The 18,635-nt window shown below is 26.6% G+C and overlaps 5 protein-coding genes across 6 annotated transcripts; 3 read left to right on the top strand and 2 right to left on the bottom strand.

Annotated features, from left to right (window-relative positions):
• Positions 1-322: 322 nt before the first annotated feature.
• Bm13564 (Uncharacterized protein) lies at positions 323-1,750 on the bottom strand (the record flags this gene model as incomplete). Of its 2 annotated transcripts, none has more annotated exons than XM_043075694.1 (5): positions 323-426; positions 757-915; positions 1,061-1,208; positions 1,346-1,428; positions 1,618-1,750. In XM_043075694.1, 5 exons carry the CDS (start codon positions 1,748-1,750, stop codon positions 323-325), a joined length of 627 nt encoding a protein of 208 aa, XP_042931628.1. The 2 variants fall into 2 exon arrangements, with proteins under 2 accessions (XP_042931628.1, XP_042931629.1); XM_043075695.1 differs by having other exon boundaries at positions 757-858.
• A 2,788-nt stretch (positions 1,751-4,538) lies between these two features.
• On the top strand, positions 4,539-5,839 carry Bm11032 (Uncharacterized protein; the record flags this gene model as incomplete). Its single annotated transcript, XM_001894776.2, has 3 exons — positions 4,539-4,662; positions 4,880-5,311; positions 5,682-5,839. The coding sequence occupies 3 exons, from the start codon at positions 4,539-4,541 to the stop codon at positions 5,837-5,839; spliced, it is 714 nt and encodes a 237-aa protein (XP_001894811.2).
• Positions 5,840-6,857: 1,018 nt separating this feature from the next.
• Positions 6,858-7,948, top strand: Bm11031 (Uncharacterized protein; the record flags this gene model as incomplete). Its single annotated transcript, XM_001894775.2, has 2 exons — positions 6,858-6,918; positions 7,374-7,948. The coding sequence occupies 2 exons, from the start codon at positions 6,858-6,860 to the stop codon at positions 7,946-7,948; spliced, it is 636 nt and encodes a 211-aa protein (XP_001894810.2).
• Positions 7,949-9,049: 1,101 nt separating this feature from the next.
• Bm3951 (conserved hypothetical protein,hypothetical protein) lies at positions 9,050-10,425 on the bottom strand (the record flags this gene model as incomplete). The annotated part of the gene is made up of 4 exons (XM_043075693.1): positions 9,050-9,241; positions 9,476-9,644; positions 9,847-9,960; positions 10,346-10,425. The coding sequence occupies 4 exons, from the start codon at positions 10,423-10,425 to the stop codon at positions 9,050-9,052; spliced, it is 555 nt and encodes a 184-aa protein (XP_042931627.1).
• A 1,153-nt stretch (positions 10,426-11,578) lies between these two features.
• Bm3302 (CHCH domain containing protein) lies at positions 11,579-12,876 on the top strand (the record flags this gene model as incomplete). Its single annotated transcript, XM_001894773.1, has 4 exons — positions 11,579-11,668; positions 12,179-12,284; positions 12,417-12,614; positions 12,791-12,876. 4 exons carry the CDS (start codon positions 11,579-11,581, stop codon positions 12,874-12,876), a joined length of 480 nt encoding a protein of 159 aa, XP_001894808.1.
• Between the last annotated feature and the right edge of the window lie 5,759 nt (positions 12,877-18,635).

Genomic DNA, 18,635 nt, shown 5'->3' with positions numbered 1-18,635 from the left:
ACCTAAAACTTAAAATAATAACAATAACAATAATAGCATTAATATTAATATTAAATAAATAACAACAAATAATAATAGAGATTTAGTATGAATTGCTTAAATTTTATGATTTATCCACAAAAAAAAAAAGTGTGGACCAAGCATTTTTAATTTTGTACAATTTCTGAGGAAAGTTTAATGATAAAGAAGTTTCTCTGCCTTGCAAAGAGAAAAACAGATCAGATTTTTTTTTGAAATGAATTAAAAGAGGAAATGCTAACAAATGCTACGATTGAAAAGTTTTTAAGTGATATATTAAAATTTTATTTTATGAATTTTATAATTATTGATGAAGCATATGTAAGTCATCATCACTGATAATAACAGTGGGTCGTCTGCTATAAGATATCGAATTGCTTATCGATAACGCTTCATCCACTAAGGCTTCTGTAATGCTCTTTAAAATTATAATAGTTGAGGTGAATGATAAGTATTGAAGAATTGAATACTCTCAAGAAATGAAATATTAATTGCAATTTACTTTAAAATTTGATTTGTATTAGTATCAGATCAATACTTTTTCAACTAAAAACTAATTCATTTATTAATTTTTGTTTTAATAACATTAGCTAGCTGTCATGAAATCATAATTTTACTATTATCATGATAAAAAAATAAAATCATGATAGCTAAAATGATAATTTCGTTTTATTTTAATTTTTTTTAAAAAAGTGCTCGAATAATTGGTTTATTAATATACAAATGAATGAAATTGACCCTTTCGAATATCCTTTTCGGCAATATTGATGATCGATTTTCTTTTGCTCATAAGTAAGCGAAAGTATGATAAGGTCAAATAAATCGAATACAGTGCGCCAGCTGAGTAAAGGCTCAGCAATAATAATAGAAGTATCAAGAAAGAATTAAACTGTACACCTATGTAAATATTTAAATACATATTCTTATTATATAAATTTAACTTTAATGTATTTTAAAAAAAAAGTGATAATAAATTAAAAAAACAACACAATATTTTTAGCTAAAAGTGATTGAAGTTGTAAGAAATATTAATTGAATTAACCTGTAATTATATGATAAGCTGTTAATATGATAAGTAATATTGCTACAAATAGTAGAAATAATGATATGAAAAGATGAGGAAGCATCAGATATGGTATCATCTTCTGTACTGAATATACTGTAGCAATAGCACTAATGAACCACGAAAGCTGCAAATAATTTTACATTTATGACAATGAAAATATATTTGATAAATTTTAATGAAATATTATTCGTACTTAAAAAGTTATTCTTACTATTACGGAAGTTTTTTTTTTTTTTCTTAATTGATATAATGAAAGATTACCTGTATAATGATAAGAGGTATCAAACAGTCGAAATGTAATGCATATTTCAAATTATCATATATTGTAGAATATATTTCTACATCTAAAAAGTTGTTAATTCTGATAAGTTAAAAGTGTGAATTAAGGATAAATTCTCATTGCAATTAAATTTTACCTAATTTTTATCACTTACTTATCCACATGTATATATGCTATCTAATGAATTTGCATTTTTCAAGAAAAGTTAAACTTTAAAAAGTGCTACTTTAATAAGTTTTTTTTTTTCTCACACCTCGTAAATAACTAAAAAGAAGAAAAGCGATAGCTTGTATAATTGCAATAGCTTGTATAGCTAATACTGTGAAATAAACGGTAGGCAAGCGTTCAAAATGACAACAATCCTTGCTGATCCAATGATTTCCCATCTGCAAAAATTTTAGCTTAAAATAGACAAATTTCAAAATATATTTTAAAATTATTTAAATTTGGTTATTACTTAATAACCCGTAATTTGCAACACTTTCTCAATTGTAAGCTCAATGGTTGTCGAGAATTTACGTCAGCTTTTTGTTATGTTATAATTGAAAAGAAAAAAAAAAAACTATTTAAATTTCATTTACTTTTTAATGTTAATAAAAATTACAATTTTAAAATTTCTAGAGGTATAAAATAGTAACTGAAAAATTTGTTTATTATTTTTAATACTTATACCCTGATTATCAGTTTTTACTCATTTAATATTTCCTTTAGTATTTGTGGTACAGTGTAAACTATTGTTACTTTAGTTATCAATAGAAAGTAACGAATTAGAAATGAATTACATGTTCATTAAAAAAAAAAAATTACGAATAAATTCATTGTTTGAACATTTTATTTCTTTTCTCTCTTTCCTTCTTCTTTCTTCTCTAATTTTTTTTTCTTTTCTTTTAGAAGTATGAAGCATTTTGAATGCAAGAAGATTGATGAATCAATTCTGAATTATTCACAATTTTCAAATTCTTGAAGAAAAGCTAAGAAAAAAAAGAGACATTGATAGAAGAATCTGAAAAGTACCGTGAATTCAAGAAGTTTTTGTCGATTTAAATGTTTCCTTTGAATAGATTATAAGTAAATTCAGCATTTATTAGCAGTAAAAATTCTTTTACAATTTAATATTTCTTTAAAAGAATTTTGAATGGAATAAAAACTTTTTATATTACTTTGAGTAACACAATATTTTGCTTATATCGTCTTCTTTTCATATTGATTCAAATGATTTTGATCATAAAAAACGTTAAGAATTAAGAAATTATTTTTTAAAAAAAAAAGAAAAAAAAGAAATTTATTTCAGCAAATAAAAAGAAAAATATATTTCTCTCTGATTGTATGTGTCAAAAATATTTTTTCTTTTCCATTCATAATTCTGAAATTGTAAAATTTTTATAGGAAATTGTACTGAAACATATTTTTAAAAGTATTATTAGGAAATAAAGTAAAAATGCTTTTCTAAAAAAAAATATATCTTTTCGAGTTTCAAAAAAATAAATAAATAAATACAGCTCAAGAAAATAATCGAGAAATAAAACTGAATAAGAAATTATAGTTGTGAAGTGAATGAATAATTCAGTTCTCTTGAATGACTACAATATTTATTCAAAAATATTTATTTAAAAATTAAATATTGATTTGTATGGAACTTTCTGTTCTATCATTTATTGATAAAGCAACAATATTAGCAGTACTAGTAATAGTAACATTATCAGTGATAAGAAAAACAATAATACCATTAAACTGATATAAGAACAATAGCTATAATTTATGAAATTTTTTCCAAAAAAAAAAAAAAACTATTCAAAAGGTATAAGAAGTGTTATCAGCTAGGTGTTGAAACTAAATTTACCTGAATTCTTGGTTGCCTTGGTTTCACACCTCTTTCATTTATCCAACCATCCATCCACTCATTTCATTTCCATGCAATGATTTTACCGCTTCTATCTTTTCTATTCATTCTTTTTCCGCTTTCTTAAATACTATCTGTTGCAAAAAAAAAGAAAAAAAAAAGAAAAGAAAGAAAAATTTAAAATAAATTTGATTCAAAAATAGGAAGTAATATATTAGAAATTGATTAAAATTGAGATTTAATTATGTGTAATAATAATTTTATAATATAAAAGATCATACCGAGAAATGGCGTCATTTCATATCATAAATTTTTATGTACTTTTTTAGCAGTATGTAATAACTTGAAACTCATTAATGATTAGCCTATCATATTAAACAATTTTTTTATTAGCTTCGGTTTGAAAAAATTTTACAATTTCAAAATCAAATAATTCTATGGCATTTTGCAAACTTTCAACAATTTATCTTTTAATTTATTATTTAAATTAACAAGTTGAACCATTTATCACTATAACAAATACTACTTTGTGATATGCTAATTCAAATCCAAAACCATAATTCATATCTCTGTCCATTCATATTTATAAAGCATAGTAATCAATTGAAGAAGTTGAAATTTTCAATTTTACAAAATTCGTTTTGCAAATATAAAAATAATATGCAACCGTTGATTGTACTCCGCGGTGTTCCATCGTTGCATAGGTTTAATCCAAGTTGTCGTTGAGTAAGAAATATTTAATTTAAGCATCGATAAGACAGTAATAAATTCATAATAATAGGTAAATTGGTTTATAATAATTTTTTTTGAAATAAACTTAAAGTATTGTAAATAATTTAGGTAAATTAATTTAATAATAATAATAATTTTTCCTTTTTTTTTTTTTTTTTTTGAAATATGAAACTTAAAAGTGTCGTAAAAGTTACGCAAAAATAGTAACGTGGTTATTTGCTAGAACGAAACAAAACATGCAAAACTATAGATTTAAATGTTTTCTAACCAATAAAATACGTTTTATAAGAAAAAAAAAAACCTATAAAATCTATAAAAAATCTAATCTATAAAAAAACCTATAAAATGTTCCCAATATACCTGAATTTCTTACGTTTAATACATCCTCTCAGTAAAATATTTATGTTTTTTTTTTTTTTTTTTTTTCTTAAAAATGACTTTCTTAAGATAGGATTGCAACTATAATGAAATTAGTAAAAAGAAAAAATAGAGTTTGAGATTCTAAGAAAAATGATAGAAGAAAAAAGAAAAAAAAGGAAGCAAATATTATGACGGAAATAGCTAACCAGTTCCGGTGACCGAATTTTTCATTTCGTATATAAATGAAACCTTGTAGTGGCTTATTTCATACAAATAATTTCATTCTTTTCATGTATTCTTTTTTGTTCTTTCCAGTATTTCTTCTAGTTTTATTGGTGACAACATGTACTCCCACTAATCCATCAGGTTTTCTTTTCATTATTTTTTTTTTTTTTAAATTATCATAATTTATACTATCATTATAGTAATTATCATTCATTTCTTGCAACATATCTTTAATAAAAAATGTAAATATAATAAAATTAAAAAAAGAAAAACACACACACACATTGGATAAAATTGCATATTGTTGAGTTTTTGTTGCTTAATTATCTGTGATAAATTTCAATTAATAAATTTGTAGTGGAATGGAAACAAGATTGGAGCGGTGAGTTACCAATGGGTGGAACTGGAATGCATAGAGGTTGGGTTGGGTTTGGCTCTGATCATGATGGTGGAAAATATGTGGAAAATGGATGGCAAAATTCATGGCAGTCTGGAAATAGTGGTGGGAATTCTGCTTTAAATAAGAAACAAACCTTAGATGACAAATGGGACACAGCAGACAAAGGCAAATGGTTATGGGGTAATGGTGGAAGTCGTAGTTGGGGTAAATGGGGCATGGGTACGGGAAAACATGATAAAAATGGGCAATGTTGTTACGGTATTGATTTTGGGGATAATTTGAGTATTGGTATGGGTATGGGACCAGAAAGCAGTTACATTTCCTGGGGTAATATCAATACAAATAGCTGGAAGAACAGTGGAGGTGGAGAAGGTTGGCGCAAATGGGAAGGTTCGAAATCTTTTGCAAACATTTCTTTTTTCATTTTTTTTTTTTTTTTTGATTGCTTATTTTTATGATAGATTTCAATCCATTCTCTGTTACATTACTTTTAATTGGAAGAATAGAGTTTAGATGGAACCATTATAAAGCGGAGAAATTTTGGTAATTCTATCTTTAATTACTTTTTTAAAATTAAAGTTTGTGAAAAAATATTTTATGATAGTTTCTTGCATACTAATTATTGCATAAATGGTGATAGAATAGAAAATTTCTTTTTTTCATATCAAATTAACCAGCAATAAAATTCCTTTTTAAAATATAGAATAATTTTTAATTAAATATTTGCAACTTTTGCTTTTTTTAATTAGTGCTTTTATAGCCAATGGTAATGAGCCAGGTAATGGTGGTCGAGAACGAGGTGAATGGAAGAGTTGGAAAAGTGGCTCAGGTGGTGGAAACTGGGATAGCTGGAAGAATAGCAACAAGCCAATAAGTGCTAAAGCAGAAGCTCATGCATCTGCTTCGATTGATCCTTAGCTTTTGGCTATTATTTCTTCATTCAAAGTATTTTGGCTTGGATGGAGTAAATTTCATTAGCTCAATTCATACTATTAAAGAAAAAAAAAAAAAAGAATTGGTAGAATTTGAGATTATTTAATTTCAATAAATTATACTGTCAATTTTGTTTTCTGAACAACAAATATAATAACACTAACAGATGACAATGGATGACATTTATGAATTTCATTTGTCGCATATTTTAAAATTTGTTACAATTAATCTTTTAGCTGGAAGTTACATTCTTGTGCTTTTTATCAAACTTAAAATTTTTTAATCTTTTTTTAATCTTTTTGAAACTCAAAAAAAAAATCTTTAACCTCTTTGAAACTCAACAAAAAATTTTCAGTAGATAAATGACTAAAAGAATTTATTTCCTACTTTTTTTTTTCATAAAAAATATAAATTTATAATAAAATTCATAATAAAACATTATGTGTAATATATGAATTTCATTAGTAATAAATTCTTTAATATGTAAAAATCATGGAAATATGACTTTTTTTTTTCTTTATTTTTTCGAAATAATTTTACTAAAAAACAATTAATAGCGCGTATACGAGCAAATTGAACTTGTTAATTGGCATCTAATGAAGCGGAAATATCATGTTATCATCATTGCGCCTATTCAGCAATTTATCGAAGCAATGAAGTTTGTTTATTCGTTCGAAATGAAAAAAAAAAAAAAAATAATAAGATTGATGGTTTGTACCACCGTTGACAAAATTAATAATTATGTATAATATATGAATTTCATTAATAATTATCAACTAAAAGACTCGTTTTGCATTCATTTTATACAATTTTACAAATATTCCTCACATTCCACAGTATGACGAATTTATCTATTAATTTTGTTGAAATTTAAGAAACGGATATGAAAGAGAGAGGGAAAGAGAGAGAGAGAAAAAAAAAAATGGAATTATAAGTAAAAACAAGATCTTTGACAAGATATATAAATGTTCTCATTGCGCTGATCTTCAACAATTAAACAATAATGTCTTCAGTTGCTAAAATTCTTCGAGTGCTAATATTTCGTATATTCGTTTTTATTTCTGGTATGATTTCTTTCTCTTAATTATTAATTTTTTATCACGAAAAAAAAAAGAAAAGAATTATAATTTATCAATACTGTTTATCATTCCTTTCAAATTTATCAGCATATGATAGTATCAGTTATCAATGTGTATGCATACATTAAACTGTCCACAAATTGTCAGATGATTCATTCGACAAGTATCGATGATAGCTTGAGAGAATAATTTAATCTTTATCGATAAAAAAATTGGAAGGAAGGCTTTTTCTGCATATTTTTATTTTTAGAATAAATTCTTTGCATTCCTTAATTCAGCATTTTAGTATGAAAGTATGAGATATGTGATAAGATAAATGAACTTTTTTTCTTTAATAATTTGATATGAATGAGTGCTTCGAGGATTTATTTCAGTAAAATAATATAAACTTTTCGAATGTATAAAAATTAAAGAAAAAATAATTGTTTATTTTTTTGTAGGCGTTAACAGTTTATCAAATTCACAGCCAATGGATTACTACTTTGATAATGATGATGCGAGAAGTCAACCGGATAGACCGATAGAGTGGAATACGGAATATAAATACGGCAGAAACTATAAACATTCCGAAGGTCAGGAATGGGGCACTGGCTACAACAATCAGTACAGTACTGCAAATATGAAAAAAAGGCCGAAATTGTTGCAAGTGGAAGTATCACCTGCACGATGGACATCACCGCCTAACATCGATGAATCTACTAAGATGCATGCAGCTGGAATGTATGAGGTGAATGCTGGATCGCAGCATGCAAGCATGTTACCATCTAACATTCTGAAAAAGCAATTTCAAGAAAAATTTGCTAGTGATGTAGAAAATTGGCATAACTGGCCTAAAAAAAATATAACTTGGTCAAACTGGTTGTTCAAGCGGAATCAGTATGAGAAACAACAGGTACCGTGGTGGGATACTAGCAACCAACCAAAACAAAAGCAACCATTCTGGCCTGGCTCTATAGGTTGGACAGGTGATCTAGGTCCCTATGGTGAAGTACCACCTCCTCCGTGGCTTTCTTAAGAATTAACTAATTTAAGTTTAATAAAAAAGTTATCCAAACAATGCCAGCAAAAATTTGTTATGTCAAATTTAAAATTAATTTCATTTTTGATCCATTCCTTACTAATTCACTATTATCCTACTATTTAGTAGTGCTTTTTATTTCTAATTTATTTTTCAGGTTTATTATTACTATTGAGATTGCAGCTAAGATAACATAAGCTCAAATAAATAATTTGATTTAATTCTTTTAAAATTGCCGTACGTTTTGCTTTAAAAAATCTACGTCAATTTATGTTTATTCATTTCGAATAAAATTTCATTTTCACTGAGAAAAATTATAAAAGTTATTGCATAAAGTAATATCATGCTCGTAAAATTAGAGCGTTTTACCAAATTAAAGAAGGGAAAGGTGCAGAAACAATGTAAAAATTTATCTGTTGATAAAGTTCATTGAAATTGTCAATGACAAAATGGAATGATTAAAAATTTGATGAACCTTTAGACCAATTAAGAAAATAAAAAATTCCACTGTAATGGAACAATATGTGTCACCGTCATATATTCATTTGTCATTTATTTTTTCTATACTAAAAATTAGACATTTATTCATTAATTTACAAATAAACTATATTTCATTAGACTTTCAACTATCAACTCAATTCGCTTTCTTTTTTTTTTTTTTTTTTTTCAGTTCTCATTAAGAAATAAAACTGATCAAACTATATTAAATTCATTTCTTTCTTTAATGGCGAAAATTTTCTATCAAAATTCATCATGAAAACTGCCATTTTTCCTTTCACTAACTCATGCAATAGAATTTTTTCTTTCGAAATGGAACGAAATATTTTCTCTTTCTTTTTTAACTTATTGACTCGTATATTTTCAATTGACCTTTTAAAAATTAATTTCTCATTGCTTAACGGTTCTCTATTACGCAATAATGTACCATAAAAAGAAATGATTGACAACAAAGGTGAGGGAAAAGATATTCGGGTAACGAAGAGTGAATGCTAACCAGAAAAGATGAAAGAGAAGAAATGCTGTACATTATTAATTTATTTTTATGTGATTTCCATCATGAAAATGTAATTTTAAAAATAGCAAAAAGATGAATCACTATTAATTACTGGTCATTTTTGTCTTTCTGGTGAGAAATGTCGATATCTTATGGCGATTAACTATTATGTTCTGCTCGTAGAGATGCTTTTCGATACGTTTAATTCTTCGTGATTGAGCTGTTCGTTCACATCCAAACAAAATCACCAGAAGCGGTAATATTGATAAAGCGCCAATTGGTCCAAATTGATAAACCTGAACAAATTATTTTTCAATTGATCAATCAATGCATAATAGCACTTTATGGATTGGCTTGAAAGCATGCTTTGTCATCCTATAATATTAGCTACCTGTCCCCAAAACAAATCTGATGCCATTTTCTGGTCATATTTTTTGTAGTAAAATACTTAAAAGTGAAAATTTTGCAAAATGCTGTTTGTCACCTATGAAGTAAATAAAATGAGGGATGGTGAGAGTGAGATGGAATACCTTTTGATTGTAATAAAAGTAAACATCGGATGTCTCTAAGGATTTGCAGAATTGTCCGCTATATGGCATCTCACATATACAATTTTGTCCACTTTCATCCGATACACCATGAATGCACTGAATTTGATCACAATTAATACCTTTCCAACCATCCGAGCAATCGACGCAACTGAAATTTTTCACATACACTTGTTGTGACTTTGTTTTTGTTGATTCTATTATTTAGTTTTAATTTATGAATCTCATATATGCAAATAACAACTCCACATAATTCAATTAGTAATGATTTTACGATCAAATCGAGAAAAATTTACTCTCTTCTATTTAAATAAAAATAAATTCATCTCAAATTGCAAATGAGAAACTGTAACCTTCCATTCGATTGAAATTTATTAAACTTGCAGTGCATGACACGATTGCAGTAAGTACCACTATAGCCCCTTATACATATACATCGACCACCGATTGAACTACCATTGTTACAACTGAATTTAATTCTTTTTTCATTCTTTAATTTTACTTGTAGAAACTTTTCACATTTAATATATTTCATTTATAAAATTTATCTTTCATAATTTACACAAAAATGATAATAAAAAAGTGTAAAATTTTGAATAATACAAAAAAAAAAGAGATTAAATATTGTGAATATCTAAATATAAAAATATATATATATATAAAAAAGACGATTAAAAATAATGCATGCTATACATTCTTATTCGTTGAAAAACATCTAAAAATTTTATCATTAGCCTATTAAGACTAATTTTAATCAAAAATTTAAAAAGTTAAACAAATGAATTAACTAATATTGATTTGACTTGAATATATTGACTGGCTTACTATTCATGATATTCATGAAAATGTCACATGATATTGCGATGATGATTTCGTTGATTGCCACCGACGAGATCGATAACATTTAATATAGCAATTGACAATAGTATCATCCTTGTATCCATCAAATTTTATTTGTTATCGAATGTTATAAACTTCTGAAAATGCACATTTGAAATCAAATTTAAGCTATGTGTTATAGGTAAGTGTATTTTAAATAGGTACTCAGGTAAAATGAACGATGAATTTGAATGCCATATGAAAGCACAAAGTGTTGAACATTTGTAATTTTTAAAAAGTTGAAATTTTTTAACAAAAAAATTAATTATGAGAAAATTTTTAAAATGATATAATTAAGAGAAGGATGCGAAAGAAAGAAATGAAAGAGATGATAGTATAATCTAAAGTTTAATTAAAGTAATTACGTATATGTAAACACGTAATTGTTACAGAAGACAATATTTTGAAAATAATTTCAAACACCATTTACTTCAATAATCATCATAAAATTAACAGATATAGTTTGTTTGTTTTTTTTTTTTTGAAATAATTTTCAATAAGCATTAAAATTTCAAAAATTTTCAAATTTCATTTTCAATGAGTAAAAACATTTTAATTTGAATGCATTCAATTAAGAGTCAAATGATGTAATACTAATTTTATAAGTATTGAAATTTGAATAATTATTAATCAGTACCATCCTAATTAATGTATATGATAAAATAAAAATGTCAATAATATCATCAAGAAAACAGTTATCGCTGTGTACTTTATTTTGCTGAAATGATTTAAGGAAATTGTTGAAATATTGAGAGAAATGTTGCGTATATGTTACGGAAAGGAAAAAAAAAATTAAATTAAATTAAATGTGAAGTGTTTGAGAAAGTGGTGATCATTTGATGGGAACAGGTTCTGACCATCAAATAGCTATTAGAATTGAAATAGAAAGGACATAATTAATTAAAAAGGACATAATTAATTATGACATATGCAATATACTTTAAGATATGATTCTTAGTACTGATCGTTCCTTCAAAATATTGCAATTTCTTATTTTTAGAATTTAGAATCTACTTGTTGATAAATATTATCCAATTGAGGGAATTACTAAGGAATGTATGGAAAGTAAACAAATGTAAAATAAGTAAATAAAAAAGAAATACCTGAAATTATATAATAACAGAACGAGTGAATAACATACATGCCAAGCAGTAATTTCACTAAGTTTTATCATTCCTTGGACACAGTTTTTGCATTGCGAACCAAATGGATCGCTTAAGGTCGTTGGGAGGTGTGCTTTTTGGGATACCATGGAAATCTCGGGGGATGGAAGATGACACCAATGAAGGAGATTTGGTATGTTTCTGAACTTTTCGCTCTCTAAAAGTGTTATATTTTTTTTATTTCAATAACTAATTAATTTTTATTCGTAAAAAGCGTTAATTTATCTTAGAGAATCTTTAGGAAATAATTGTTGCAAGATTTGATATTGCAAAATGGCTGTGATTCAGTTTGTAAGTTTAAAAAGGAAAAAATAGTTTATCGAAAGGCTTCAGAATCTTGAAGAACTTTTGATAATTTATGGGCTACTTTAAATTGATAGTATTTTCAATTTTCTCCTCTGCTACACTTTAAGTTCATTTTTTCATTTGAGATTTCGTAGTTGCATATCAAAGTTCTGTTAAGAATGCATCTCTCACTTTATTTACGTATTAATCATGGACTATAACAGTTCAGTTTAGATATATAGCAAAATCCTTATGCTGAACATCGCAAGTTAAATTTGCAAATAACATTTGGATAGCCCCGCTCCTAATTTATGTATTATTAATTAATAATTCAAGTACATGTTGTCAAAGTGTTTAGGTTCATAGAATAACACGAGAAGAATACGAGGAACCAATTCGGGATGCCTACGTGGAGTCACTGGCACGTATGTCATATGCAGAACTTGATGACAAATACAACCCAGGTATTCAGGTTGGAGTTTAAACCTTTAGTCTCCGCAACTGAGAAGGTTGCTGCAGGCTTTTTCCAAGTCCTTGATGGTTTTTTTTCAAAAATTATAAGAGAGTATTGGTGCGATTCAGGTAGTTTTTCTCAGGTCCAACATTGCCAGATGGAAGTGTGAACTTTGAGTGTCACTGTGTTGGTCACTTAGTCGCCAGTCCATGCGGTCATGAATTTCGTGAAGCAATAAAGTGCCAGAAAAGTGCTGGGGAAGCAGCCTTAGAGGAAGGAGCTTGTGCCACAGAGTTCATGAATTTTATGAATTGTGTTATGCGAACAGGATGCTTTAAAAGTGAGTTCGTCAGTTTTGTTTTGAATTTATTTGCTCTCGCATATCTTGATGAACATACATATATTATGAGGCTGTTTATTATGAGAATATATTTCATGTATGTTGAATATTATGTGAAATAGCCGTTTAATTGCAAATGAATGCCACTAGGAAGAAGGGTGTAATTTGGATTGCAGGTACGCGTGATCTTAATGAAGATGAGGATAATCAAGGGCAGAAAAACGCTGAATTAGAGGATTCGGTGCATTCTGATCAAGCGTAATGGTGCTAGTTCCATGTTTTTTTTTATTATTTTTATTGCATTTGTTTCTGAAATAGTGGTTCTTCTTTAAAGTTCTGTTTTGGACTTAAAGTGGATTTATAATTATAAGTACATTATTGCTCTCTTTTTGTAATCCTTACTGTTTGTCTTTTATTTGAATTACGCCAACAGTCTTAGTGCTTTATTTATTCATTCGTAAATTTTTGTTATGTTTTACTTTGATAAAATTTTACTAACTTGAACGGTCACAAATTTCCTAAAAAATTTGGTGAATTATGTTAACAGAGTTCCAATTTCGTATAGCAGATGCTGTTTAAGTAGTCGTGAAACTGGATCTGCAGAAAAGTTTGTGCTAGTTGATACGCAATTTCTTTATTTTGACTAAAGGTTTTAAGGCTAATCTCCAAAAGCATGTATTAATTTTTCAAGTGCTACCTTTCCTATATGAAATATTGCAATTGGAGTAAGAAATTTAGAAGAAGAAGGATTTTCTTTCCCTTTTTTTTATTTTCTGGAAGTATTTTACCCCTTTTATGAGATCTCTAATGACATCTACCAGTGAATGAGGGAGTCGCAAGCGTACCCTTATGCTTTATTCCAAATCCTATGTTTCTTTTGCAAAAGAAAATGAAAAAGTCTCACAGTGCTTTTCGGAATTGCAATGATATTTGCGCGGCAAATAAAATGCAAATATTTGCGGTGAAATGTGTACTTTTACGTTTTATGGAAAACGTAGTCGGGAGAAGTCCCTTCGACTATCTTCTGGTAAAGATTATTTAAAGCTATGCGAAAGATTGATTGCGTAACGTGTATTTGCGTCTGAACGAAGAAGCTTTCTTGAGCAAATATTGACGATAGATGGATGAGGAAGAGTGAAAATATTCGCTAGAAGTGATAGTATTAAGGTTGACAAATGAACAGTCACTTTTCACCTCTTATATTTTGCTGGATCCATTTGTATTATGTAAAGTATATTGCTTCAAGTCATCTTGAATTATTTTGAACTCAATTGACTTTGACTACATTTGTCCGAAATTGTCGTCTGGAGGTAAGGGCTTGCAGGAACAGAAATATAAGTAAATTGAAAGTAGCAATATGAGAATGTAAGCCGTAAATATTCTGCCGTATATTACCTATAAATTAAAAAGAATGATTTTTATGTCAATGATGTTATGGTTTTTCTTTTTTTTGCTGGCGATGAATGACAGTAACTGATTATACCAATCCTACTGTGATCAGTTTGATATTACAAACAATTCTTTTAATAATTTAAATTATTCAATTAGTTATTTGCCATTTTCTGCACTAATTTACTTACTATTTTATTTACTTACTATCTTATTCCTGTCTCATCCAAGTGTTAATATTTTAGATGAAACAATTTCCTTAAATAAGTGATTTCACATTTTTTTTTTTTTCGGCAACAGATAGATTCTCGGGATTTTATGAAATTAAGCAGATGTCAGTTCTTTCCCTAATAAAGGGGCGGAAAGAAACGAACTCAAAGGTATGACCTTTCATTCTAAGAAGACTTAACAGATCTTTCGGTTTTCTTCCCTTGAAATAGTCATATTGCTACAGTTCTTCAGTACATCCATGGGTATTCATATTCTGAGTACACGGATTAGCATAGCATTTTGTTATCATATATCAAATGAAAAATAATTCAGTGCTAGATGAAATAAAAATGATTAATTTTATCTTTTCTAATCATTACACTACTACTATTATCATTTTTATCATTTCCCACTTCTTTTTTCTATTTCTCTTTTATCATATTGGAATAACTGATATAAAATCAATGTTGTAAACATTGATTAAACTAACAAAATTATTAATCTAATATTCCATATGGTACTACTTTTTTCATTCTTATAACTTATCAATTATTTTATTAAACTTATAGAACAGATTGCAATAGATTTTTATATCATCTCGAACATTATCATTCTTTATCATAAGCTATCTCTTAATAAGCTAATAATATGATGTAATTATCGTAAATACTTTAACTCTTATGTTATGCGCATCTGAACAATTAAACAACAAACAAACATTAATCTAAAATTCAAAAATAAATAAATAGAATAGTATTAAATAGAATTCTAATTCTTACTAATATCATTTGATATTAACTGATAATTTTTGCATGAGTGTTTCATAATCATTGTTTTTATATTCAAATTTAAATTTACATTCTTTCTTCTTTTTTCTTTTTCTTTTCGAGAATAAAATAAGCAATAAATCATTTTAGGAATATTTTATCAAATTTGATTGCTGCTCGATTAACATACAATAGTGCTAAGCACTTCATTTTATCGTACCAAGAAATCCAAATCCGCAATGTACACTAAAGCGGCTGCACCTTTTTATATGCAATCATTCCTGATTGATACCTTTAAACAGTCCTGTCCTGTGACTCTGTCTCTGTACTAATAGAACAGACAAATTATTACTGTCATTTCTAAGTCTTTGTCGCCTTTCTCGATTTGATGACATTAAGACAAGAAATCAATCAAGATATCGCGAAATTTTCATGAAATGTCATTCTGTATAAATTTTATTATCAAAACGTACGGTATAGAATCATTCTCAATTTACTTCCCATATTTTATTTCAAGTTTGAAAAAGTTTAAAACACCTAAAGCAAAAAAAAAAAAAGAAAAAAGTAAATGTAAGGAAAATGAATCATACATTTCGTATAAAACATTCTCGTTGAAGTTAATGCTTCAAATATTAAAATTTTTCTTTTTCTTTCCTTTTTTTTAAAAAAAAAATTCTTAAGATTTATTAAATATTGATAGATACTAATATTAGATTTAATAAAATGTTAAATGCAATTATTCTGTAATTAACAACAATGAATAGATTTATCGAAATTAAAGTTTGGGAGATATTAAGAGTAATAGGAAGGAGAAGAAAGAGTGAGTTTGAGATAAATTCCGGTTCAGTAGTAATTAATTGGAAGGTGCAGGTATCCCTTACAAGAAGTTTAGTGAATGAAACACCTCCCATTGTGTCCAATTGTCACTGCGGTACTAATTCTGAAGAGTACCACTTGTCGGTTTCCTTTTTTCATTCTAACTACCAAAAAACCCTCTAAATCATACCGTATTAATGTAGAAAATAAGATTTAAGATGTAAATTGGTCCTTTCTCGTCTCTCAGATCTGCTAATTCATATCAATCATAATTAAAAGTTTTATTTAAAATTATTTTAAAAACGTAATTAAAAATTATTTTAAACTAATATGTTAGCATTGAAAATGAAGACAAACATGCAATTAAAGTAATGTTATGACCAAGTTCAGTAATTTGAAATAAACTCATTTTTAAATTTTTAATTTTATTTTTTACTTTGCAACTTTTAACACTTACATCATCTATGTCATTAAATTGATAAGTAATTCACGAAGCAATTTTTTCTTTCAATCTTTTTTTTCATGATTCTCGAAATTTTTGAAAAAAAAAAAAAAAAACGATTCAGTTTTATCCATTTAATTTAATTGATATGACCAGAAAATTATATAAATGAATCAATTAAAAGGATGATACACATCAAAAGTTCTACTAATTATTGACTCATCTTGTTCATTTGTTTAATTAATAGATTTCACTTTCATTTATCAATAATATCAATCATTCCTGAATTTTCCTTTTTACCTTACCGTAAAATATAAATGATCAATTTTTGAAATCATAAATGATAATAAAAGAAGTGTGAAAATGAGGACACAAAAGAGTGTTATGAAGTAGGATGAAGTACCTTTGTATTATCACCTGTCCTTCTTACATTTTTCCACGTGCTTTCACATCAAATACTCTCTAATTTTAGGAGAACTATTCCAACAGGTTTATACCCTACCCTAGATTGGTACCATATTTTCTATTTGTTTTACCTTATGTCGGCAACTTTCCCTTTTCTTTTCTTTTTTTTCTCGCCAACTTCTTTTGCTTGTTGAAGTGTTTTCCATTGCACCATCATAGCTTCTTACTCTTTGCAAATTTCAAGTACCTTTCAAATGAATCAAACAAATATTCTTTTTAACCGCTTCTTTCTTTTTTGCTTCAATATGCAACCAAAAAAAAAAAGAAAAAAAAAAGTGAAAGAAAGAAAAAAAAAATCTGTTAAGATAAGTAACGATCACGTCAAATTTCTTTTCTTCTTTTAAGCTTATCCTTTGAATATGCTATTGCTATGAGAATCGGTTATCTTTTGATATTAACATTGAGGTATTATTAATTCATGAAAGGTATATTTCAATAGTTAAAAGTTTCACAAAAAAAGATAAAAAAATTATTACAAAAGCAAATTGAAAAATACAAGGATAATTTCTGGTTTTTACTTCAAATAAAAATTTAAAAAAAAAAAAAAAAACATTTCGGCAAAAATGAAACGAAAGTGTACATGTTGACCTTTTCAGTTACATATGTCAATAAATTTTTTTCTTGTTTACTTAAACGACAAAAAAAACTATTGTCACCAAATATTCTGTTCATTTATTTTTTTTTTTTTTTTTTTTTTTAATATAAAACAAGATGATAATGACGAAAGCGATAATTTTTCATAGTGAGAATTTGAGGTCAATATGTTTGTTATTACTCTTGGTTGACCTCTTGGAATGAACTAATTCACTGAAAGGAAATTATGTTATCCAGAACGGAATCTATTCATAAATCAATCATTACTATGATGTAACAATCATTACAACAACTTTAATATTGTTACTTTATGTTTTTTTTTTTTTTTTTTTTTTTCAAAAAACTTAACAAACGATTTAAAATTTGAAATGATATTAGCTAAATGAGTTGTCACACAGTTATATTTTAGCATCTTTTGAAGTTTTGAATTCATTTAAAATATTGCTACTATGCTACTAAAATTAGTTGTCATTTCTTTTTCATCTGTTAATTTGTGCAGCTGAAATGGATGAAAGTAATTGCATATCATACCGTCGCCAACCTGCTTAAATAGCATAATTATCAAATGGATTATTAATAGCATCAAAATAAATAGTCAATAAAGCAATCAATTCAAAAACAATAACAACAACAGCAACAAAAAGCAATGAAAAACATTTATTAATATTAATAAAATCGGAAATGAATTAGATCCATTTGAATTTGAAAATTTTCACATTGAAATAGCTTTTAATTCTAATATAATTTCACAAATTATTTATGCATAAATGTAAAATCAAACAAATACACATGCACACATACACATACACACACATACAGACACACACACATACATACACACACATATATATACACATTCATTTAAACGTGATCAAACTAATTAAATAAAAAGTGACAAAAATGCAAGAAAATTAATGAAATAAATAAATCCAAATTAGTAATAAATAAAGAAATGAATTTAATAAATTCATAAATATTTCGTTTTAATGAAATATTTATGAAATTGAAAAAAAAAAAAAAAAAAAATTAATAATTGAACAGAATTTGATTGCTAGATGAACTGAACTAAACTGAGAAGTGATTTGAATTGTATTAAAATAAATTAATTCATTTAATGATTTCTTACAAAATCAGTAATCAAATTCAAGATGATTGTTCTATGATATTTATTTATTGAATAATAAGAGAGAAACAAATTAATAGTTAAAATAAGACAATAACGGTAGTTCATATTTGGAAAGTTTCCTTTTTCAAAAATAGTTTACATATGATAAAAAAATATTAACAAATATTTTCATCTTTAAAAGATTTTTGTAAATAATTTTTTGGTTAATAGTT

The sequence above is a fragment of the Brugia malayi genome (assembly GCF_000002995.4).
Source record: "Brugia malayi strain FR3 genome assembly, contig: Bm_v4_ChrX_scaffold_001, whole genome shotgun sequence".
Lineage (NCBI taxonomy): Eukaryota > Metazoa > Nematoda > Chromadorea > Rhabditida > Onchocercidae > Brugia > Brugia malayi.
This window is presented reverse-complemented; position numbering and strand designations above follow the sequence as displayed.